Source organism: Hypomesus transpacificus, chromosome 18 (assembly GCF_021917145.1).
Source record: "Hypomesus transpacificus isolate Combined female chromosome 18, fHypTra1, whole genome shotgun sequence".
Classification (NCBI taxonomy): domain Eukaryota; kingdom Metazoa; phylum Chordata; class Actinopteri; order Osmeriformes; family Osmeridae; genus Hypomesus; species Hypomesus transpacificus.
The window spans coordinates 10,885,504-10,910,093 of NC_061077.1; the positions used below are offsets into that span (position 1 = coordinate 10,885,504).

Consider the following 24,590-nt stretch of genomic DNA (forward strand, 5'->3'; position numbering starts at 1 on the left):
AATGTTTCAATGCAGTAGAAGCAGGCTCTGGTAGAAGCGCAGCAGACATACGCAGTGCTTCGCGAGCCTGGCACAGCGAAACAAGGAACCTGAGGTAAGGCTGCGTTGATGTATCAACTGAAAATGTGGTTAGTGTAGCCGGTCTTTGACATGGTCTTATTTTAATTTCACTATAATCTGACCACGTGAAATATACGAAGAAATAACAGATTTGAACGAGAAAAAATGGTTAGCTTAATGCTAGAGGTAGGTAGCTTGTGCAAAACAAAGATGGCGGAGCTAGGCTAACATGCTAGCTTTCTCTGACGTTGCACTAAATGGGCGGACTGATCTGAAAGTGGCGCGTGATAGGGTTGTTCTGCGGTGACTAATCAGCAATGGAAAGCTGACTTCATCTGGTTTATTGTGGCCATGTGTTATCAACTGACTACCATACTGACTAATCAAACTACTAAGACGTTTGTTAAAAAAAAAAAGTAAATTACGCAATTCAGGATGCAAGTGTGATGACTACCTAGTGTGCTTAAAGCCGCAGTAGAGGGTCAGGTGTTGCCAGCTGTCACAACATATGAAGGTCTACCGCATTGAGTTGTGTATTTTAAATCAATAGAACCGGATTCGCCCATGAACTTTCTTACACTCACACAACCTGCATGGAATTTGTCATACGGTTCTAACACTTGCGAAAAAAACGTTCTCCTCAGTAAGATAATCTTGTGGTCAGTCAGTGATATCGTTTTTGTCCCTCCTCCAGGATCAGTGATGAACAGGATACGAATCCATGTTTTGCCGTCGAGCAGGGGCAGGGTGACCCAGGCTAGCCGCCCCCAAGAGCCCCAGGCCTGCTCCTTCACCCAGAGGCCCTGCTCCCAGCCCCGCCTGGAGGGCCTGGAGCTCTGCATCAAACACATCCTGGAGGACAAGAATGCCCCCTTTAAACAGTGCAGCTACGTCTCCAACAAGAATGGCAAACGCTGCCCCAACGCAGCCCCCAAAGTAGAGAAGAAAGATGGGTGAGTTCATCTGGAGGGTGTTTGCCCTTTTACCTAGATTGTTTTGGGAGATTGGGCCTCAGAAGTATTCTGGCTTGAGTTTAGTGAAGCCAAGTAGAGGTCAATCAAAATCGCATGTGTTCATCCATGCATTCATGTGCTACAAATGAGTTCCTACGAGATGGTTTGGTACACAGCGAGTAAGTCAAGTGTCTCTTGCTCTCCATCTGATGCCCCGCTCTTCCATCAGGGTGACGTTCTGTGCCGAGCACGCCCGCAGGAACGCCATGGCCCTCCAGGCTCAGATCAGGAAGTCGTCCTCTGGTCCCTCCCCGGAGGCCCTGCTCGCCCAGCTCAGCGGGTACAGCCGTGCCGACCCACATGGCCTGGACGTGGGACGGAGTGAAGCCAGCCGCATTCTAGGTTCCAGCATTTCTGTCTGTCAAACGTTAGGTTTTATGACCTCAGGACATCTGTCACAACCAAAGATCAAGTTCAGATGCGTTTGCTGGTGTCATCATATTGTCTGCCGCAGCATGTCATCTATTGGTACAGAGTTGCTGATGGTGTGCGTGTGTGCGTGTGTGCGTGTGTGCGTGTGTGTGTGTGTGTAGATGAGGACAGCTGGAGTGAAGAGGAGCAGACCCCCCTGGTACTGGACCAGACGTGGAGAGGAGACCCTGACAGTGAGGCTGACAGCGTTGACAGCGATCACGAGGATCCTCTCAAGTAAGACAATCTCTCCCCAAGGGTCAGTTCATACTCGCCACAAGTACATTTACGTAACTTGAAGGGCAGGGGGACTTAAGAAGCTCTGCTAAGAGGAGCTACCCTGGCAGCCTGTCAACGTTCAAATCCCACTAGGCTGCACAGTGCCTTGCTGTAACACTATAGAGCATTTATCTGTGGAAGTTCCATCGTTGGGGGACATTTGATCTCTAGATGTTTGTGTTATAGAAATCTCCCTTCCTCTTGATACCAAAAGACATACTAGTGTCTATTGTCGAAGGATTTTTATTTACCAACCTGCTGACTGCAGAAATATGAAGTCAAGCACAGCTTGACCTATTGCAGCCAGCAGGAAACCCTTGGTGGACTTGGGGATCATTATTTGTTCATAGCATCAGTTATCACAACCTTATGGCAGAACCATTTCAAGTGACACTAAGGAATTATTTTACAGGATTTTGAATAGCTATATTTATTGTTTAGTCTGGATTTAGACAACAAAAGCATGACCCAATAATTTTAATGTGTTTTATAAAGGGTAAACAACCATGCCACCTGGTGGCCACTGAAAGACATGTTGTTGTATGAATGGCATGCAGGGACTGCAACTAGCCTGGAAGCCAGACCAGTCTGCAAGCTTATATTTATTTGCTCTGTCAAAATGGTCTGGCCATCCTCTCATGCAAGCACATTTCCTTCCGGCATGGAAAGTGTGGGTCCAACCTGTCATACCTGTTCATCTGATTTGAGATTAGTTTGATAAAATGACTAAACAGGCTGCATCGTAGAGGTATTCTGTAAACAATCAAGATGACATCTTCTCACTCTGGTTGGTTGTATCTATAACATTTTATCATTTGGTGTGCGCCCGTTGATGAGCGCCCCTTTGGGAAACCAAACTGAAACTGAGGTTTCAGATTAATATGCATTTGTGAATTGGTCAGGCGATGCCAGGCTTGAATCAGGCCACACCTGATTCAAATAAATGGCTCATTATCAAGCTATGCAGAAGCCTGATAACGAGCGTTCATTTGAATCAGGTGTGTTTGAGCAGGGAAACATCTAAAACATCAGGGGTCTCATTTATAAACGTTGCTTACGCACAAAACGGGCTGAAAATGTGCATACGCCGCTTCCCACGCAAAGGTTGTGATTTATAAAAAACAAACTTGATGGGAGTATGTGTGGTCCTCCATGCAAACTCTGTCCCCATGCGTAGGCCTACGCACAATTTGGAGAAAGGGGAATTGGTGACGCAGATGACCGTACTGTCAAACTGCAGAAAGTAAATGTGGGAAGAACATTACTTTTAATATTTATATATTTTGTTTTCCTCACACACGTTTTTTTCACTCCATTTCATGGAGTTATTTGCGCTTGTACTGAGTGATAATTGTTCCATATACACCTTGTACAATCCAACTGGAATTTGAAATCAAAATTCAGAGCTGTCAGATTGTCCACGACAAGAGTGCAGGAGGGGGAGATTCCCCGACTGCTTGGATACAGGATAACATCACATATCCTACCCTTAGATAAGTGCAGAACACAGGTTATAACTAAATATATTTCTTAATACTGTGCAAATATCCTCATATGCCAAAAACTGGAAATACAGTTGTTAACCTCCCGTGCAATTGCTACACTCTACGTCCTCGTTATCAGTCCAGACTTCAATAGACAACTGTTCATAACATAAAGCTTTTGTTTTCAAATTGTATCTCGACTCCGGGTATCGTCTGGCACAGTTAACGCCACTCGCACAGTTTTTTTTATTGGTGATCCACCGGCCACCAAATAATGTGGTTTTCGGGCGTCCATCAATAAGCTAAGTGTCGGAGATTTTATTTGTATTTTTTCTCCACCGGTCGCCATGATTCACTGTAAAGAATAATCACATGCCAGGGTCATTAATATACTGGATTAGCATTCCTGATGTGCTTTGCATTGACCATTTATGGTAAAAACATTTTGCCTGTTCAGGGCAGGGAAAGATGCTGATTCACGTACTTACACTTGTGGGTAATCTGTGATTTTATAAGGGAACATTGCTTATAGGTGTGCATGCGCACGGTTTTATTAATCAGATTTTTTTGGGAGCATATGCCATTTTAGGCTTTTGGGTGTACATACACTTTTAGTAAGAATCCTACACACAGTTTTATAAATGAGACCCAAGGACAGTGGGACCAGGGTTAAAGACCACTGGTGTAGGGTTTTCACACAATGCAAGAGCAGTAGGAATTATTTTATTTTATGGTGTAATGCCATTTGCCGTGTTATTTGTCACATCATGACATACAGAGCAGGTTTGACAGCTTTTGGCCCCTCGTGTGTGTTCAGACATGCTGGAGTGTACACAGCAGAAGAAGTGGCCCTGATCACCAGGGAGAAGTTGATCAGGCTCCAGTCTCTCTACATCGACCAGTTCAAACGCCTGCAGCACCTGCTGAAGGAGAAGAAGCGACGCTACCTGCACAGTCGCAAGGTGGAGCACGAGAGCCTGGGTGAGGAGGACGCAGCAACACATTTGTTGGAACTCATGCAGCTTTCTGCGGGCATGCTGCTCCATTCCCCTGGGGAAGGCTTTAAGGAGGGAGGGCGAGGCATGAGGATGGTTCCCCTGAGCCCTGGTGTCTGTACTGATCCAACTGTGATGTGTGCGACAGGGAGCAGCCTGCTGACGGGGCCCGAGGGGCTCTCCCTGAAGGAGAGGGACAACCTGAGGAAGCTGAAGGCTCTCCGACGGTACCGGCGCCGCTATGGCGTGGAGGCCCTGCTGCACCGGCAGCTGCGAGAGAGACGCCAGGCCATCACGGAGGGAGCTCCCCAGGTCTAGCTCCTCACCCCCCGGACCTCTAGAGATGGACACTGGGATTAGAAGGGATTTTTGTTTTGTCTTCTCCCACATCTCCTGTACTGGTCATTAAGTTTGATGTGCTTTCTGTCTACAGACGCATTCAGCCAGAACCGGCCAGAGGTGCATCTCCTTCGTTGAAGGGACTCGCTGCTCTAACCAGAGTCTCCCCATGACTCGACACTGCGTTTCACGTATCCTTCACAGTGGAAATTCATGGCAAAGTTGATGTCAACATTTAGATTTAGCATCAAGTGTCCAAGGTTGCAGCATATTTATTTGTTAGCGTCATTTGAAAGGTTGATGTACCGTAAATTCATTCATTTTCCCTCTCCCACATCTACCCCTTTGGTCATAATCGACAGGGCCCTGATCAAGTCTGTCAGTTTGCTGTAGCTGACGGTTTCAAACAGGAGCCAAGATGAAAATCTTCCCATGGTCTGTTGGTTTCCCCCAAATCTCCCAAGGGGATAGTCAATTCAGTTGGAAGAAACAAAATGCCTTTTTAAACTCCACTTTAACTAGCGTTAGAGATGTCTCCCTATCATTTTTATTGGTTACAAAATAGTAGCCATCTATCAAATTATGGTATAGATTATAACTGCAGATGTACTAAGTCTGAAACGGTCTCAGTCCATGTATCAACTGTAAAATCAGCACCATGGGTTTGTACTGGAAGTATTATTTGCAATGATGTGAGCTATGAACTATTTCCAAGGCCTTCATTGTAAGATAAGTCCCTGGCAGGGTGAAGGCGCAAACAGCCATTGTGAAAAACCATTCAAGCCTGTCATTTGCACAGATCGGCATCTTACTAGACAAAGCAGCCCTATGCTGTGGTTATAGTAGGCTTATTTGAGGATAAGTTGAAGGACTCATACCATGTTTATGTAACTGTTCCTGTCTGTAAAATGATTTATAGTGTTGCATTGCTCTCGACTTCTACAACAATGACTACAACAAAATCACCCTTGTGTGTTTGCCTCTGGTTACATAGTCAACATTATCCCTCATGAAGGAAGTGGCATGCTTCCCTTTTGATGCCAGTCAACCACAAGGTTGCCTCATTTCCTCTACATCACTGCTCTTCCTATTACCCTTGACTCCCAATCTGTGCAGACATCTACCAGGACAGTAACCAGGTGCTGTTCAAGGTGTGTCCTGGTTTGAAGGACGTGCCTTGTGACCGCCCCGTCCACATGGGCCAGTCGGAGGAGCCCCGCTGCTCCCTGCACCTCACCCTGCCCCCGCCCATGTACCAGCCTGAGCAGGAGCCCCCTCCCCCGGAGCAGCAGCTCTTCCCCGCCCCCAGGGACATGTACCTGAGCGCCGCAGAGCTGCAGCCCACAGAGAGCCTGCCGCTGGAGTTCAGTGATGTACGTGGCTCTTGTCCTCCTGCGTATGCGTAGCATTGTGCTTCAGCTGCTGAACCGTCCAGCTGGGGTTCTCTGTAAATGTACTGACGTGTCGTGTTGCGTGCTGTAGGACCTGGACGTGGAGGGAGACGGGATGCAGTGTCCCCCCTCCCCTCTGCAGTTTGACACGGCCTTGGCCCTGGAGGACCAGACCATCCGGGCCATAGCTGAGGCCCCCATGGACATCCTGACTGGGGGGGACCCTGAGGAGCAGGTGGACCTGGACGCCTCAGGGCAGGAGCTCTCTGACAGAGACATGGAGGCCATAGATGACCAGGTGGGGTCAGGACTACCCTCACCCCTCAACATAGTGACAAGCTGCTTTTTAGGTTCTGGTAGGGCTTAAATATTCATAATAAACCCAACTTGTATCAATAGCATTGACTCACTGAACACATCTCGAAGAAACCATTGTAGACTGCTATGTGAAAGGAAACCTAACCAATTTAGGCCAAGTCTCTCAGAAGGTGGCCTGTTATAGCTGTTCTCTAAATTGTGTGGTTTGTTCCCAGGTCGTGTCTGAGGTGGTTGGAGGCCAGGAAGATGGCGTAGAAAGCTCCGCTCCTGCTGTGGCCGCTGTCACCAGATGAAGACCATCTGTTCTGCCCTGTCCCTCAATCCAGAAGACCAGCCAGTGCATTCCTGTCTGAATTAGAGTTGACCAATCAAAACCCAGTTTTATCTACAATGTAGATCATTAAAGTCCATTTGCAATAACAATACAACTACTGAATTACTATGACAGAACGGTATTCTTTGTATTCTATAAATATATCAAAAGCTATTTTGATGCCAGGTTCTTCCCATGTTACCTACGTTTTAACCAAATTGACCTGTATATATTTAACATAACTCTTGATGTATGAATACCAAAATGTTGGTAGGAGATTACATGTCACTCAACACATTGTTTAATAAACCTTGCCAAAATAAACTATTTTGTGATACTATTTTGTTTGCTCTGTGGTTTTTTATACGTTAAGTGGACAAAGTGGGTTAGGGTGTTTTTAAACCCAATGTATATACTGCATTCAGACTTGCATATTTTGCAACACCATTTGGCTCGTCTAAAATGTCCGAAATTTTAGATGAAAAATCACAAGTATGATTGAAGTTATGGTTGTCAGTATGGGACAGCCTGCACTGAAATTGGGGCGGGTAATGCGATTTCATGCAATGACATCACTTTTCCTCACTCCAGACACGAACCACAGCGAGAGGCTGGATACGACCAGCCGCTGATGAGGAGCTGTTACTGAAATGAAAGTAGTAGAACGAGACGTGGACACTATCTCACAAGCGAGATTCAGAAGTTAACATACCGTCGGAAACAAAGTTCTCCGCAGACACTACAGTAAGTGAGGTGAATTCCTGTTAAGCAGCACATTTCAGGACTTTGACTGGACGCTTTACCATCGCATTACGCATAACGAGACAGACGCTAGCAGAACTGAGAATGTGCTGAATCCTCAGCAACTGATTTAGCAAAATGTTACATTTTATGGGTTTGTTTTGCAGCGATTATTGGACAAAACAGCATTTTAAATGCGCTGGTGAGATGGAATGATTACTCTTTACCCGCAACTGCATATGTAACCCAGTAATGTAATTCTGTTCTGTAGCCTGCTCTATTAACTATGAATATGGTACTGTGTAAGCATGAGTGCTCTGTCAGTGGTGGAGCTTGCAGCACTGACCTAGTAATTGAAAACCAATTTTTTCTGTAGTTTTAGATTACATCAGTTGCCAAGCTATGTTCACTTCCATCATGAAAGTAGTGACTAATACAAGTGTAATGGGCAGTATAAGTATTCCCTCACCCCATTGCCTCTAATTGTTGAAAGATGTTTAGGACGCCTTTGTCTCCCAATTCTTGCTGTTAAGCTAGCTGTGCATTAAGGGAAATCAGTTTCAGAGTTCTGAGTAAATGTCTCAGAACATTGATATCCGGTGGCATTGGAAACAGGCTTTATTATGGCAACACCAGGACACAACACATCAGCACCAGGCTATATTTATGCTGGGCAATGCCAGATGTTTGGATAAAGACATCTGAAAGTCAAGGTCATTCCTGAGTGATTTGAATAGCAGTGTGTAGGGACAGGTCACAGCTGCATTCACACATGGTAAGAAAGATACTGATTCTTCAGGCGCTACAGCTCATAGACAGGTCACAGTGTCAGTCCAGGTCTAGCTCCCCCTCTTACACCTCCTCGTGTGAAGGTCTACCCCTCGCGCCTTGCCCACGCTTTGAAGATACGCAGGTCTGGGTTCCTCGAGTCGTTTATCAGTTTTCCCTTTATCTCCCTCATGTCTGCTTTGTGCAGGTGGCAACAGTGGGTGTACTGCAAACTAGCACTTCTGGAATACATTAGCATGTAGAAATATTCATCAATGACTCTGCTGAGGCTGCGTGATATGACAGAGACACAGCAGGAGGGAAGACCAAGATCTCCCGGAGACATCACTACTCGTTCCCCACATGCACACACGCATACAAACACAAACACGCGCGCACACACACACACACTGCAGATATTTAGATGAAAGGAATTATCTTTTGCTGCATTGTTTCTGCCTTCAGCCTTTTGTTTTGCCACCGTGTCATGGAGCTTTGAGTCAGAGCAGAAGATGCTCATTTGTATTCTTGTCGACAGCGAACCCTGTGAAAGAACAACTTAAACTCTTGGCCTTGTGTTTACTTGCCTGGTGTTCACTCTGTGTGTTGGAGCATGCTCTGTATAAAGGGCTCACAAAGATCATGGCAAAACGATTTCAATCATTCCAATGATATGAGCTACTGTGTGTAGTGTGCCCGTTGAAGAGTCCACCCAAAGGAGGAATCTACGGTCATACAAACATTGGAGTTGGCAAAACACTACTTAGGTCGCAGCTGTAACAAACATTCGATTCATAGCCCCAGCCAGGAAAAATATCCCTCGGAATGTAGCTGTAATCAATTCAGGCAAACCTAGTTAACTTTACAACCACGTCACATTTAGCCAATATGAGGGATATACGGTCTTGATTTTGTTGTGCAGGGGAAGAAATCAAACCAATCCTGTGAAATACTTTGACCCATGCCCTGTGTAAGACTTTTCAGATCCAAAATCCATACATAAACAAAAGTAGTCTTGAAACCTATTGAGAGGTGAGGGGCTCCCTCTGTATGACCATATGGTTTGTTCATTTGTCTGAGAAGAAAGGGTCTTTAAGATGTTGCAGCAGCCCTGCCCTCTTAATCAATACTACTGCTCCCACAGGAAACAGAGGAAGCCAGGGGTATGCCTCGCGCAAACGTTTGATGTTGAAATGGGCTCTCTGTGTCAGGCGTCCGCCATCAATGTTAGAACATGCAAATCCTCCCCTCACACTGGCATCATAAAGCAGCTCAGTGTATCAGGAGAGATCCAACTGGATACTCTGAAACCCCCCTCCACAAAAACCCTCTTTACGGCTTCAAGACTTGTGTGGTATGCCATAAATAGGCCCGGTCTGGCCAGACGGCAGAAGCGAGGATGTGCCTGATGAGAACCTGGTTGGACCAGCTCCAAAGGAGCCCTGAGACGCTGTGCCTGGTGACCAGATGCTGGTGACAGTCTCTGGACCAGCCGTTCACCTCGTGGCTGCTTATGTAGCCTTGAACACTGGACATGCTGCCCCCCACGCTGCCTGGAAACAATGACTGGCTGCTAATGCTCTATAATCTTGCCTGAGCTAATGTCCTGTAACCTGGCCTCACTTCCCAGTGTCCTGCTTATCCTCTCTCCCACCAAAGCAGCCTTGTTTTGTCCTTGCTGGGCTTCACCTACCTCTGCCTTCTTGTTGGCAGGGGGACTACAACTTTCTCCCAAGTATTTACAGCGATATGAAACCTGTCTTTAAACGCTGGATGACAAATGGTTTTCATTAGTGAGTTTTATGATAACAATGAACTGATGTCATGAAAGAAGAACATACTTCATGTCTTATTGCCTGTAAGGAATTGTGGGGATTGTTGTAGCTACGGAACAACACTGTGATAAGAAAAATGTTTCTCTTCAGGCTAGCAACGTTGGTTCTGATAATTTCATGGCCTACATGTGAAAGTAATTTTCCTGGCTTCCACGAATAGCCGAAATCCACATTGCTGAAGGTACTGGCTGATGATGACTATAGCCACAATTCCTGACTTCATAATTAGGGTCTGGCTAAAGGCTCCATGCAAATTACCATGAGAGGCCACTGTTTGGTTTTATTGCCCCAGCTGTAGACCCTGCCCATCTCCCAGCCCAACAGCCAGTGTCACATTTCTAATAGGTGGATTATCCGTCCAGTGCACATGGAGTCCAGCACATTACTGCCCATTAAACTGTCGGCATCTCAATAGGGGTTTGTACCCCACGAGTCTGATTTACAACTCTAATCCTGAGTTCCCCTGACAGCTCCCCTCACACCAACCGTCTGACGAGGAAACAGGACGGTCAAGATAGACCAGCCATCTGCCAACAGGCAGCAAGCCCTCTCATTCTTAGTTGGTGGACATATTTGACATTCAGATACTTCTAGTCTTTGAAATACATTAGTGTTGTGTTGGTTTGTTTGTGTTGTGTGTGTTTCTGTCTGTGGTACAAGTTTTCTTTCTGTTACCCTTGTGTTTGCACTGTGCGTTAAGCCAGTCAAAAGCTTACACAGGGTTAGTTTCTTTGCAGTCCTTTGAATGTGAGTTTAGTCACAAAGAACTGGAGTTAGCCCAAGTTCCCAATTCTACTAATCTACCATTGTAGATACAAAGTAAAGTAAACATTACCCTTAAGTCTAGGCATTAGCCTCCTTCAATGATAACTCGATCATTCGTTAATGGGACAGTGAGCAGCGATCGGCAGAAAAGTGAAAGTGGATCTTAGGGAGTCACAATAGGGCTTTCATGAGAGCGATCTTTTCGTGCTTGTGTGTTGGCTCCAGGGTACCATGTGACCTACTCTCATTCAGGTCATGTCATCCAGCCCAGCCCCTGACCCTCCTGCAGGGGGACTGGCTCTGTGAAGACCTTTCATTCATCTCTCCCAGACGCCTGCCAGGGTTACTGTCAGCAACAGACATGAGGGGGATGATCCCTGGCCTGGATTCATTCATAGATTCTGAAATAATAATGATGGAGACACTGTAGCTTGTTCTCCCTTTTCTACCACTAGGTGGACTCAACGGAGGCCCTTGAATAAATGCATTGGCTCTGTTGGGGTGTGATAGTAGTGTCTCACAACCTTCTGGTATTTTCTATTGAGGTGTTTTGTGGTTCATTGTCACCTTGATGATGACATCGTAGATAGGTAGAATCATTTGTATTTAAACATGGGATTCACTCAAAGATGAACAGGCACTCAGACTCCACTGGCTGGCTGGTTGAGGTCAGATTCTCTGAAGTAACCTTCATGAAGGAGCCCTGAGGGTTTCGATTTTTTGTTGAGGAAGTCGAATCTGAAGGCGGGACAATTCAGGTCAACTTTATCTCATCTCCATCAGGTCATCTCTGTCTGAAGTCAATGAGAGCAAAATGAAAACGAAATGTTAGCCTACTCATCTTTGTGTCATCATGTATCTTGTAATACTTCTATATGGATCAACAGAACGTTGGTTCTCTATGAAATAGGAAATACTTTTCACTATGCATTTTACTATGCAAATTATGCATGTCTTATTATTTCAAATGTAGCTGGTCATGTGGTCACTACGTCTATGGGGCCAGGTGAGGGTGAGATGAAGGACATTCTGTCCTTTAGTAACAACACCCACAGATGAGTATGATGTAGCTAGCCTAACATCAACCAGACAGTGTTACTGCCAATCATCACTGCCAAGTCAATGGTTCATATTTTAATGAGATGGAAGAAAAATGTCCCGCCTCTTTCCAAATTGAAAAAGCCATATAAAGACATCCCTGAATATTCAAGAGCCATAATCAGGGCATTTCTTTGCCATTCACTGGCCTCTTTTCTTGTGCCTAGTCATGGGAGGCCAATTTGACATCATGGGTCTGATTCGCAAGGAAAATCCTCTTAGCTCAGAACCCATGTTCTTCAGAAGACGATGAATAGCTGGTGGAACTCCATTAGTCTGTCGTCTGGTCGGATATCCTCTCTGCCCGCGCCTTTGTCCGCGACATGGTGGGATCTCTTTGGAAACATAACCCCCTCTTTTCTCTTTTATGGCCCTGCCAGCAGCTGGAGGGTTAATGTTTAGCAGCAGAAGAGGCAGAGGCAGCAGTAGTAGGAGGAGGGGAAGAGAGGAGGAGAGGTGGGGGCTGGTTCACAGCTGTTGTAGTAGGCAGGGTCTATTGGGGTAGGAAGGCTGCCTCCTCACTCGCCCAGGAACAATGGGAGACATGGCAGCCTCTGCAGACAGCACAGACGCACACACAGCCCACACGTCCCAGCAGAGGCCTTTTCTCTGTGCGGTTGTGTAGGGGAGACCGGCCTCATTGACGAACAGGAGAGGATCAAAACCTCCCAGAGACATCTGTAGTTTGATCAGAAGAGGCAAATGTGAAGCTGTGGCCTTTTTTGGGTGCCTTGCATTTGGCTGTGGACTGGGGATCAGTCTGTCGGATGCGCTGACTGGATCCCAGGGAACACAGCAAGGTGAGACTGTGCATTTACCCGAATATAACATTTAGGCTATAAAATTGAATGTAAAGCACATCATTTGAATATGCTTGTGTTGGGACTGATCATAGGTTCTATATTAGTATTTTGGTTTAAACAATCATTTGTATGATAGCTCTGTCAGTTGTTCTGAGTAATACTATCAGTTTCATTAATTGTTTTGGACTGATGGGTGTGCTGGACATGAATACATGTGAGATGTGTAGAGATACATCCTTGGGCAGGTTGACATCGCCCTGTGCGGTAGCGTGACACTGGCATCCATGGGTAACATTTGGGGTAGCCGAAAACTAGCCGGGGCTCATTCGACTACAATGTCAGGTTTGTTTTCTTATTTTCTTTAAGGTCACTGTGGAAAAGTGGGCTTTATTTTGCTAATACGACAACATGTCATAAGTCAACGATTAGAAATGCGTGTGTGTGTGTGTGGGGGGGATATGAGCTCCAGTGTGTTGTTTGTTGTCAGACGAGGACCCCACTCCGTCTGTGTGCGTGTGTCAGGACCAGCAGGACCGTAATGCAGTTCATGTGAGGAGGGTGGGGTCTGGAGGTTGCCTGGCAAAGATTGCGAAAAATATCCAAGGAGGCCACCATTCTGTTTGATTACTGTCAGGCATGGCGCACATCCAAACGCTCAGCTCTTTGGGGAGGTGCTCCCCTCTCCTCTCCTGTGCTCTCCTCCACCCCTCCCCCAGTCCTCTAGTCCTCCTGCCTCCGGCACGCATCCCAAATATTATTTGTGTGTGATTGGTCTTCGTTCATGTTGTTAAACATCAGGAGCTGCAGGGACAAAGGAAGATGGTAAGTTAACCCAGTAACCCGCTTATGCCGACATGCTGGTGGATTTGTTATCCTTTGCCCTGATATTCATTTTATTTCGGCTATTCATCCAGTAAAATATTGCATGGATGCTAATTGGCTCATGTTTGGGTTAAACCGACCTCTTTCGCTTGTGTCTCTTTCAATTCCTCCGCCTGGGTCTTCTCAAGTCATAATGTTTACATGTGCTTCCAACATGCCTTACCCTCAGAGAGGGGACTTGAAATCTGTGCTATTTCAGACTGACAGATAGAAAGGGTGCTGTTTGACAGATCCTGAGACGGCCTTGCCTGCTCCAAATCCCTGTGTGTCTGTGACTGACATGATTTAAGAATCTTTGAGGGTTTCTTCTCTCGGCTCGGCAGAGGGCTCTTTGATTTTCAGCCTTGCCCTCATCCCATGAATATAGTCAGCTCATTCCTCATGGCATCTCAGCAGCCCCGCCGACTTTGAACTCTGAACCAATCCCACTCTCGTTCAAATCCTTGAGGTGCCATATCTGCCGCCTGCCTTGGAAGCTGCGTGGTGATCATGATTCTTTGTTTGCCCCATAAGAGATCACAAATCAGGGTTTTTCTCACAGGAGGCAGGTGTGCTAGGGCAGCCAGACTGCCCCACTGAGCTCAAGGTAAAGCCCAGATTGTGAAGACAGCTGCTAAACACCACTAATCCCATTTTAGTTTGACAAGATCTGAAGGGATCAACTCTGTTCTCCATAATAGCTGCTTGGGAGCGAGGAGTTAATACTGTAGCTCTGTCTACACAGATCTGGGCTGACGAGACACGACTAGACTGCAGCTAAAGAGAGGCTAGGCTGGGCTAGTGATGGTGAGGTCCTGTTTGCCACAGTACGAGTGGGTGCCCTGTGGACTCAGGGCATAATTACCACCAGTGAACTCAGTAATGGGGAATCCCAGATTAAAGACTACAGGCTCCGAAAAAAATAGATTGTACCACTCGAGTGTGCAGTCTGTGTGCGTTTCTTATCGCAAGGACATAAAAGGGGACTTCTTAAACGCTGTGTCTGTTGAATTATTCATCTGTCGTCTTTCATTACACTTTACAGAAATGACTCAGAGATGAAAAGGAAAGATGAGAGAGGGGGAGAGCAGAGTGGGGATTGGGGGCTTGTGGTCTTGGCACGGCTGGTGTCTGTGCTGATATCTCCCGCCGGCCATGGAGATTCCTCTCTGCTTCCTGTTCAGTCTGGGAGGAGGAGAAGAGAAGGGAAGGAGAGAGGAGACTAGAGGAGGAGGAGAAGAGGGGGAAGCCATTCTACTCTCCTGCTAACAATGGGGAGGACATTTGAGGCCAGCGATGCTAAATCCATTCTGAGGCTCCTCTCTTCTCTGACTCGTGACAAGTGAGCAATGTCTCTCTGAGGGGCTACCAAGGGAAATCAGTTTTCAGAGTCAAGCTAGCAGAGGGCACGGCACCGATGTCACCCTATGTCCTCCATAGCTTTCATTTAAAGCTCTGAAGGGCCAAACGGGGGAGGAGAACTGATGGAGGGAGGAGGAGGAAGGGTTCAGAGGGTACTAAGATGGATGTGTTTGTTTTCTTTTTCCTTAGCTCCTTAGTTGTGAAGTTGGAGGACAGTGGAGCTTGACTCGTCTTCTCTAGACTCTGAGGAAGGCTGACATCACAGGTAAGATTTCACTCCAGGTCCCTGTGGATAGTCTAGAACCAAGCCGAATATCAGCCGAACTGTTCTCTATCCTCTATTCTCTATTCTGGTAGAAGGCTCTGGGCTAGATGACTGCAATCGGTTTTGTTCTTTGTCTTTTTTTGTGTTCCAACCATATAGTGGGAATAATTCTTCTCTGACAATACCCATGAAAACTGACCTCCTCAGGAGTAGCTTCTGGGAGATTCCATGAAGAGACATCATGGCTATTTAAACCTATAGATGACACATCAGTTTTTTTGGGTGCGATAGTGTTGCAAATGCTTTGTGTCCGTATGAAAGCAATCAGAATGTCCTCAAGCACAAGTGATTTGATTTGCAGGTATCCCTTTTACAGACATTTTGCCGTGCACAAAAACACTATGTCTTTGCACTCAAAGCGCTGACACACTATACAACATGTTTTGTTATTTGATTGCACTGTGAACTGTGCAAGCTGTGCCTCCACATTCTTTATTCACACACGGTTGTTTTGTTGTATTTTTAGTGGACGACTGTGTGACGGAGAACGGTGGAAAACCAAGCTTCAGGGCACACTCACAATCTAGCAGAGACAAAATGTGCGTGTGGAAAGAAAAATACAAACGATCCTTGAAAATCGCAGGATCATTCCAGAAAGCCGATAAGGTCGGAGCCAGCCAGCCAATATGGCCGCTGAGTCCTGTGACCGTCCTTGTCTGCATTCTGTATTCCCTTAGTGGCCTCTCCTCTGAGTCTGGCTGTCTCTGCCCGGCTACGCTCTGTGGAAGGAGCTCCCTGGCACTACAGTTTAAGAGGCGACACTAAAGCTCTCTTGGTGTCAATGATCCTCTGTGTAGCCGCCATGCTGACTGACTGCTGCTGGGCTGCACAGAGGCCCTAACCAGCATGACAATGCAGTAGTTCATGAGCTGCCCTCCGAGTTCTTGTCGCTTCCTCTAGGATGTAGCAGCACTGGATGTGCTAAAAGTACAAACAGTGTGTAGCCTTTCTTCATGTAGGATGTCAGACCTGGATTTGACCTGCTGAGGTTTCCTAGGTTAATATGTCCTTCATTTGTGCTAAGGGTCTACAGGCTTCTGGGTGGATGTGGAAATAGAGGTCCCTTCACGGTTATGTCTTTCTTTGAGGGGGACTCACAAAGAACTTGAATATTATATTGAGACTCAATGTTGTGTGTACTGTTGGTGCCATTCAGCCCATGGTACAGGATGTGCATACACACACACACACACTCACGTGATGCCTGGAGCGGTAATGAACATTGCTGTGATATTTATAAACACTCAATAACGCTCCACTGTCTGAGGTCAAAAGTCTGACTATCGTGGACTTCCGCTATTGGGTGAAGGCACATTGATCTGCCATCCATTAAAGGAGGGTTTGGCCTTGCTCTGTCCATTATGGCTGAGTACATGAAGTGGAGATGAGTGGATAGCTGCTGGGCTGGACTGTCTGTGATGATGAAACAGTCCAGTGGGACTTCAGCCTTCCCGTAACAGCATTGAGAGCAGGGCAGTGGCACAAGGTCAGGATCAGCTTCTCTGCTCTGTGCCTGACCTTATCGCTGGACGAGGAGGTGCCAACGGAAGCTGTCTGAAGGGATTCCAGCCGTGGATTAGGGCCGTCTTATCTCCAGCCGATGACACCCTCTGAACGTGGCGCTGATAGGTGTTACCCCCGCCGCCCGCGCGCAGCCAGCCACACCTATGACGACTCAGCGCTCAGCTCGCCTCCGCTCGGAGCGAGCGGCCATATGCTCTGCTGCTGCCGTAAGCCCGGACGGTCTGCCGTGTCAGTCGGTCAGCTCACACACGCTCAGCATGGACCATCCTGCTCTGTGGTCAGGCTATCAGGGCCTGCGAACCGCCAGAGGAATACATCGAAACGCATCAACAACCTATCCTCGACAAGCCATAGTAATGCTGGATTGATTTCAAATATGTAGTTGTCTGAGGAGACGCTCTGCCTTGTACCGTCGGTTCGATAGAATGTTGTTTTATTCTTTTTTTTTTCTCCTCGGGCTTTTCATGCCAGTCTGAGAGAAATGCCAGCTCTAACCCAGGGCCTGTTGTTGCAGATGAGAACCATGTCTGGTGAGACAGAGCCCAGGGTGTGTCAGGAGGACTTTGGATCCGACGAGGGGGATGTGGAGTCGTACCTGGAGGAGGAGGACAACAGCAGCGAGCTCTTGGACCGACTCAGAGACCTGGAGGTGAGGCTGGGACTCACGGCACTGATGGACTGCACTTAGTCTTGGAGGATCCATCTGCTTTCAGCGTTCATTCCTTTCACATGACTTATTTAAAAACCTTTATTAGACTTTAATCGATTTCTCGTCTGTCAGGATATTGTTTAGTAACCCGGTTGCCCCCTCCAACAGGCAGAGAACTCGGCTCTGATGTTGGCCAATGAAAGTCAAAGAGAGGCGTACGAAAGGTGTCTGGATGAGGTCAGTTCCAAACAGGAATTCATTTTCCTTCCAAAAGGATTAAACGGATAACCATAAATCTATTGATCTTTTCAAAACAACAGATGATCTATTCATAACAACATGTATTATTATCGTTAGGTGGCCAACCATGTGGTGCAAGCCCTTCTGAACCAAAAGGTAACATTCAACATCTGTTGCATTGTCCATCATATTTGCTCATGCTTGGTGTAGGTTGTATAGCAGCACCGTCATTAATAGTCTCTGTGTGTGTGTGTGTGTAGGACCTCCGAGAGGAGTGTATCAAGCTGAAGATGCTGGTGTTTGACCTGGAGAGACAGAACAGGGCCCTGTGTGAGCTCTTCCAGCAGAAGCCGTCCAGCCAGTCCAGTGCTCACTACCAGGTAAAACAACATTTACACAACAATTTGCTGGACTGTCTTCTCTTACTCAGCGGTCCGACGGTGTTCTCTGTTTGGCTTGCAGTGTTTAGTTGTATACATGATATCATAATAGTCTTGGATCTCCGGTTTCAGGTGCAGCCAGGACCCCTCCCTGAGTATAATAGCCAGCTGCACAATGACTCTGCCAAGCAGGTGGAGACTGCCCTGACTGAAGCACACGCTAAGGTGACTACAAAGCACTGGTACTACCTCAGTTGTTAGTGTCAAATACACGTAGAGGTCCATCCTCTGTTGTACTCCTCCCTGGTTGACTTAGGAATCTGTTGATCTGATTTCCTGTGTGTGTGTGTGTGTGGGGGAGGGTGGGGGGTATTGCCATTTGTTAGATTGTTAGATAGAAGGAAGCACATAAGGTCCTATAGATTTGAATACTGTTGAATGGTACAATATTGATATAATGACCTTCTGTGTGTCCAAAGGGAAGTGCCTTCCGTCCCCAGCACGCGTCCCCCAGGCCCCGGGGCCCTGCGGCCTCCATGGAGGCTCTCTCCCCCTTCTTTAAGAAGAAAGCACACATCCTAGAGGTCCTGCGCAAGATGGAGGAGACGGACCCGCTCAAGTTCCACCCCTCCTCCGCGGGCCTCTCCTTCTGCGACTACAGCCAGGTGCTCATGTCCTCCGAGGCGGTGCTGGCTGGCGGGGAGCTGACCGTGCCCTGCCAGTCTCATCTCCCACACTGCCGATGCTCCTGCTCCGAGGCCGACAAACAGCCTCACGTCAACGGGGAGGTGGCCTCGGTGGCGTGCGAGGGCTGCCGCACATGCTCGGCATCCTGCAGGAAGAGCGTGGAGGGCCACGCCAAGTGCAGCCACGTCTGTAGCCCCGCAAAGGCCGGCTCAGCCCAGAACCCTGCTGCCCACACTGCCACGCCAGGTGAATGTCACGTCAACAGCACAACAGCCGAGTCGGGTCTCCCCGTAAAACAACCTGCCGCTAAAGAGCACCAGCAACCAGGAGGTCCCTACCTGTCGATCACAAGCACAGATCCAAACCCGGCCAATCCGAGTTTAGAAGACTGCCAGGTGGTGACCGGGTCAAAGTTCAGAGAGACAGACGAAGCACAGAACCCAGAGGAGGACTATGTGCAGGGGGGTCATTCAGACGAGGCTCCGTCCCTGCATCCCATCCCTGGAGAGGACAGCACGGTACAGGTGACGTACTGTGAGATGGAAACCAGAGTGCTGACTCGCCACATCCCGCTGGCCGCCGGCGCCGCGTCGAGCGAGGCGTCAGTCCCGGAGAAGGACGGCTCAGACCTGGAGGCGTCCTGCGGGAGGTCCAACGTCCCGGTCAGCCCCAGCCCCTCCTGCCTCAGTGAGGTCAAAGCTGCTGCTATTTCCTCCCCCTCCAAGCTGCTTAAGTTCCTGAAGATCCCCTCCATGGGCGAGAGGGCCCAGAGCGGCAGCCCCGTGCGGCTCAGCCCCCAGCTCACACGCACCTCCCGCATCCCCTGCCGCACCAACAACTACGAGGTGTACCACTCGCCGGTCCCCACACGCAGAGCCACCACCACGGAGAGGTGCAGGCAGCCCCCTGCCCCGCCCGCCAGGTCTGAGTCCTACCCGGCCACTCACTCAGCCCCCACCTCCCCTCCCCAGGCAGAGGAGCCCTGCCCCCCCCCGGGTAACTCCAGCCTCCCCAGCCCCAAAGTCAACCGGGCCTCCAGGCTGGGTCCGGCCCCCTCTTCATCCTCTCCGCGGGCCTCTCAGCGGGTCCCTTACTATGAAAATGTCCCTGAACTCTCCGCCTCCAGCCAGCAGGGGGCGCTGGGGAGCTGTGAGAACAGGACCAGCCTGCCTTCTCAAACCAAGCCCGGCGGTGGAGACAGAAAGCTTGTAAAGTCCCTTCCCGAGGGAGGTATGGTCAGTCCGCCTTATCAGTGCCCCTCGTCCTCTTCCTCCTCCTCCTCTTCCACGGACTCGTCGTCAGAGCAGGAGGCGGATGTGGAGAGCCCGGCCTGGCACGGCCAACACAGCCTGCCCAACAACTCTGGCCTCCACAGACCCCAGGGAGGTCACAGTGCTAACTCCACCAGGGCCCCCAACAGAGCCCTGGACACAGAAGAAAGAGACTCGGTCATTGTGAACACCAACATCTCCCAGGGTCCTCCTCCTCCCCCCAAGAGGAGTGACCCTTCCTCCATCCCCAAGAGGCCCGGCGCAGTGAGACAGCCCGTGGAATCTTGTCACCACACCTTCAAAGACCGACTGGCCGCTCTGGGAAAACTGAGGAGCTCCGAGGATTTACAAGTGGGTCTGCAGCCGGGCGACGTGGCAGACACCGCGCAGAGTGACGAGAGCTCGGTCGTCATTGGCGACGAGAGGAGTAGGGCAGCGGGGAAGCCACTGGATCATCATGTGGAGCAGCAGAAACACCCGAAATACACCGAATGTCTGGATGGGAAGCCCAAAGGTCATTTTCCGGGTGGTGGTTTGAAGCTCCCTGGAGCCTCTCTATCACATGACTCAGGGGTCAAACATCTGCCGTCTGGGCCCTCGGGCGCCAAGCCAGAGCATGATGTGGCCTCCTTCAGAGTAGCTGTAGCCAAGACAGACAGCCCTAAGAGTAAACTAGGCCTGCTGTCCCCCAACACAGACACTCCCCAGGTTCTACGCAACAACATGAAATGCCCAGGCTCCCTGAACCTCTCTTACAATAGTAAACCTGGACCTGGGACCCACAGCAGCGTCGGCCCCAGCCCCAGCAAAGTCCCCCCAAAGTCCCCCTCCAAACCCTGCCAAGCGCCGTCCGTCAGAATGGGTAAACCCTCGGAAGCCCCGCGCTACTCCTCCAAGTCGGAGGAGCGCTCCAAGATCGGTGGCAACAAGAAGAAGAACCTGGCCTACGGAGACAGCCTCCCTCCTCCTCCCCCCAGACCTCCCACCGACACCGGGGAGGAACCTCCCCCCGTCCCCAGCCCCCAGTCGGCCATCGAGCAGAAGGTCATGAAGGGCATTGAGGAGAACATGCTCAAGCTGCAGGAGCAGGACCGAGGGGCACAGCCCCCCGAGGTCAAGCAGAAAGCCTCCAACGGCATCGCCAGCTGGTTCGCCCTGAAGAAGAGCAAGCTGCCGGCGCTGAGCCGCAAGGCGGAGGGCCCCAAGGCCAAGGAGGAGAAGAGGGAGTGGAAGATCAACATCCCATCGGTGGGGAAGGACTCCAGGGTGGCGGCCAGGTGCAAGGAGGGCGTGGAGGGCCTGAATATTTCCACGCTGATGGAGAAGGCGGAGGGCCTGCGGAGGGCGCTGGAGGAGGAGAGGGCCTACGTGGAGAGGTCAGGCAGGGGTCACTCCTGCGAGGTGGTCATGGATCAGGCCCAGGGCCAGCTGGCCGTCATGTACAGGGGAGGGCGCTCCGACAATTTCATGCAGCAGTTGCTCAACCGGTGAGACATGGGCTTCCAAGTACATTCTTTTTTTTGTTTTGTTTTTTACATTTGACAGTCGCGTTATGCCTATCTTACATGAAATGTGTAGGTGTTAAAGTGAGTTTGTGTGTGTGAGCAGAGTGGATGGGAAGGATGTCGTCCCCAGCTTCCCGCAGAGACGTCTGTCGTTCGACTGCAAGTCGTCCAGAGCTGTTTTCAACCAGCAGAGCGACGGCAGCATCAGCCACACCACCAGCAGAGAGGACATGGAGAAGGTAGCTTCACTACCCCAGACATGATACATGCAGGACAAGGATATATGAGTGGTGGTACTGCTTACTTATAATGTTGTTTGTCTACCCAGGGATCAGATTCGATGAGCAACGTGACCTCAGATGAGATTCTAGCGGACCCGGTTCACTCCCAGCACTTTGCAAGTGAGAAGAACTATAAGTAATATCCCTGAGCTCTGGTTTTGCTTTAGGAGCTATTTGTTTATTTGTCTTTGCTATAATCCACTTTTCCCAGGCTCTGGGGCCTCCACGTACACCCTGGACAGTGGCATTGGCACCTTCCCCCTGCCTGACTACAGCAGCGGGGCAGCAGGGAGGAGCCTCTCCAAGGCCAGGGCTGGAGCCGACGGCCAGGCCGCGGGCTCCCCAGGCAGGTCCAACCGCAGGTCCAGGACTCTGGACAGGGACATGTCCACTCTGGAGGAATGCTACCCAGCACACAAACAGCTGATTCCCACCATCCAGTACGGCTGTGGGCTGGAGGGGAAGAGCCCATCCCTGATGCAGACAGCTGGTGTCATCCATGAAGGTAAAGACTTCTGAGAACGCCACCAACATCTGGGCATCCAAATCCGTTTGCCCTCTTTGCCTTGCACGCCTCCTGTTTTGAATTTGGGTGTAAAGGACATGGACTTGCGTGAAAATGTTCCACGGTCTGTAAGAATGTTTGCCTTGGCAACCACATTTACACCTGCAGATAAGGAAGCATATGGAGCCCACATGTTCACCCCCCGCTCCAAAACCTGGACCTTCCCCAGCCTGAAGACCCCAGCTGGCCCTGCAGACGTGTACCTGGCCGTGGAGGAGGAGCCAGCCCCCTATGGATCTCCCTTCAGAGGGGTGGGTTGATAGACAGAATCACTCGTCAACATTTGTTTCATTGAATAGCCGTTAGATTCATTTGGTGGCATTTCTGTTCCCTTTGCAACGTTCTTCCTGTGGATTGCATTATGCAAGATGTGGACATTCATTAATTCTGAATAGATATGTACATATTTAACCGCACAATGCATTTTGTATTTTTTAGAGTCTTAAGCCCTGTGGCCCATCTGCTTCTCGTGCTGCCATGGACCCCAGCAGCCTGCCCGTGCCTGCCCAGACAGGCCTGAGCCGCCGGGGGAAAACTCGCACTCCAAGCGTCCCCGAGATGAGCCGGGAGGCGGGGCTGGAGCTTTTGAGGGAACGGCCAGAGGAAGCCCTGTCCCCCAGCCGCCCCCAGGTCCTAGAGACCCCAGAGTCGCTCAGTGACTCTCTTTACGACAGCTTGTCTTCCTGCGGCAGCCAGGGATGATGGAGGGAAGATGGAGGCAAGATGGAGGGAAGATGGAGGGAAGATGGAGGGAAGATGGAGGAGGGACAGAAGCAAGTCTCTACTGTGCTGCTGCTCACCTTAACCCTAAAGGACACAGTATCAGACTCCCCTGAGGAGTCCCCTCACAATGCTCTTAGTCTTACCAGTTCCTCTTTCTGTGGACAGTTTAACTGGAAAGATAGACCTCTCCTCAGGATAGCTTATAAAACCCCAAACCAAAACCCAGAGGTTCTACAGACTTATTCGCTGTTGATGCTCAGTTATGGAATAGAATGGAATGGGCATTGACTGGACACACCCTGTCAGCCACAACATTTTATGACAATTCCGGACTGCCAAAATGCATGGGCCCCTTAACTATCGCACACACATTGAGTGTAAACAAGTTAATTAATGTTCTGACAGTTACTGATTATGCCTCATTCTTTCTCTCTTACTCTGGCCCTTATAACGAGGGATCTTACGTACTTTTCTTTTTTATGAATTCAACGCAGTTAATTCCAACTGTTCTCATTATCTTTTTAAACAGTAATGTACTGAAAGAATAGGATAAATATGACACATTTCCTTAATATGAAGCTCTCAAAAATGAATGTTTATGTCTGTGATTTTTCATTGTTGATTATACATCATTGTACATCAGTTTTATTGTATGAAAATAATTTGCTTATGAGGCTAAACATATTTCTCTTTTTACTGCCGATAAAGGATGTCTCATTTGTTTGCCTGTTTAAATCGTAATACTTTGAAGGTAATATATACCAGCAATAATATCATAGAAGAGAAATGGCTACACAATCTGATGAATATGTTTTTCTAATATTTATTTATTTTATGTGACGTGAAATGTACATCATTTGTGATTATCATTTTGTAACATTTCTGTGAAAATGCAGTTCCCTAGCAGAAGTAGGTTATGTTGATCTTCGTCATATTGTCTCTGTTGTTTGTCCCCCTAGCTAAAATATCTGTACCAACGCCAGGTCTTCAACTTTCTCATTAAAACTGTTGAACTTTCTCATGCATTTGATTAAATTTACTTTTGATCTTAAAATGTATTCTTGATTTTAAGTGACTATAAGCATCTTATACAAGTCAAAACCTCATGAGAAAACCACAAAAAATTATTCACTTGCTTTCAACAAGTTTATTTGAGCAAATGTATCAAATTGCTAGATTTTTATAGTACATCAGGAAAATAAGTTTCACATTATACAGACTTTGAAGGAAATAAAATGTCACATTTGGCAAATGTCAACCTTTGTAATTAAAGGAAATGTATTCAATAAATGTACTTTGAGACCCATAGAATGTAGCACTTCTGATGAAACTTTCCACTGATATCTGCCTGGTTTTACTGGCTTTCAAGAGAGAAGACCAAAAAGTGCACTTGGAAATCTGCTGTGGGGTCATGGAAGGTGAGGGAGGTCATGGTTCTGACGAGACACATGAGTTATGCAATGGTACAACTATTACAATGCTGCTTGTAAAAATAGATATAAATTCTACATCTGTTAGATTTAAAGATGAATCTTTCAAATGGGATGTAGGATTAAGGACATCAATCACAGGCCAAAATATCAGGTAGAGCTTTGATAAAGATG

The 24,590-nt window shown here is 48.3% G+C and overlaps 2 protein-coding genes and 1 non-coding gene across 6 annotated transcripts; all 3 read left to right on the forward strand.

Annotated features, from left to right (window-relative positions):
* Window positions 1-11: 11 nt before the first annotated feature.
* kansl2 (KAT8 regulatory NSL complex subunit 2) lies at window positions 12-6,942 on the forward strand. 2 transcript variants are annotated; one of them, XM_047040721.1, is made up of 10 exons: window positions 12-94; window positions 755-1,013; window positions 1,243-1,415; window positions 1,607-1,721; window positions 4,065-4,228; window positions 4,391-4,554; window positions 4,676-4,772; window positions 5,698-5,954; window positions 6,064-6,270; window positions 6,506-6,942. In XM_047040721.1, exons 2-10 carry the CDS (start codon window positions 763-765, stop codon window positions 6,581-6,583), a joined length of 1,506 nt encoding a protein of 501 aa, XP_046896677.1. In that variant the 5' UTR covers window positions 12-94; window positions 755-762; the 3' UTR covers window positions 6,584-6,942. The 2 variants fall into 2 exon arrangements, with proteins under 2 accessions (XP_046896677.1, XP_046896678.1); XM_047040722.1 differs by having other exon boundaries at window positions 6,064-6,328; window positions 6,506-6,936.
* LOC124481289 lies at window positions 4,942-5,076 on the forward strand. The gene has a single exon (XR_006957638.1). It is a non-coding gene; the product is annotated as a small nucleolar RNA SNORA2/SNORA34 family (small nucleolar RNA).
* Window positions 6,943-7,196: 254 nt separating the features above from the next.
* On the forward strand, window positions 7,197-24,479 carry nckap5l (NCK-associated protein 5-like). 3 transcript variants are annotated; one of them, XM_047040648.1, is made up of 13 exons: window positions 7,197-7,347; window positions 15,026-15,101; window positions 17,200-17,334; window positions 17,503-17,571; window positions 17,692-17,730; window positions 17,835-17,954; window positions 18,087-18,179; window positions 18,434-21,399; window positions 21,521-21,656; window positions 21,746-21,818; window positions 21,910-22,203; window positions 22,372-22,514; window positions 22,702-24,479. In XM_047040648.1, the coding sequence occupies exons 3-13, from the start codon at window positions 17,200-17,202 to the stop codon at window positions 22,963-22,965; spliced, it is 4,332 nt and encodes a 1,443-aa protein (XP_046896604.1). In that variant the 5' UTR covers window positions 7,197-7,347; window positions 15,026-15,101; the 3' UTR covers window positions 22,966-24,479. The 3 variants fall into 3 exon arrangements, with proteins under 3 accessions (XP_046896604.1, XP_046896605.1, XP_046896606.1); XM_047040649.1 differs by lacking the exon at window positions 7,197-7,347 and adding an exon at window positions 12,324-12,610; XM_047040650.1 differs by lacking the exons at window positions 7,197-7,347; window positions 15,026-15,101; window positions 17,200-17,334 and having other exon boundaries at window positions 17,540-17,571; window positions 17,812-17,954.
* Window positions 24,480-24,590: the final 111 nt, after the last annotated feature.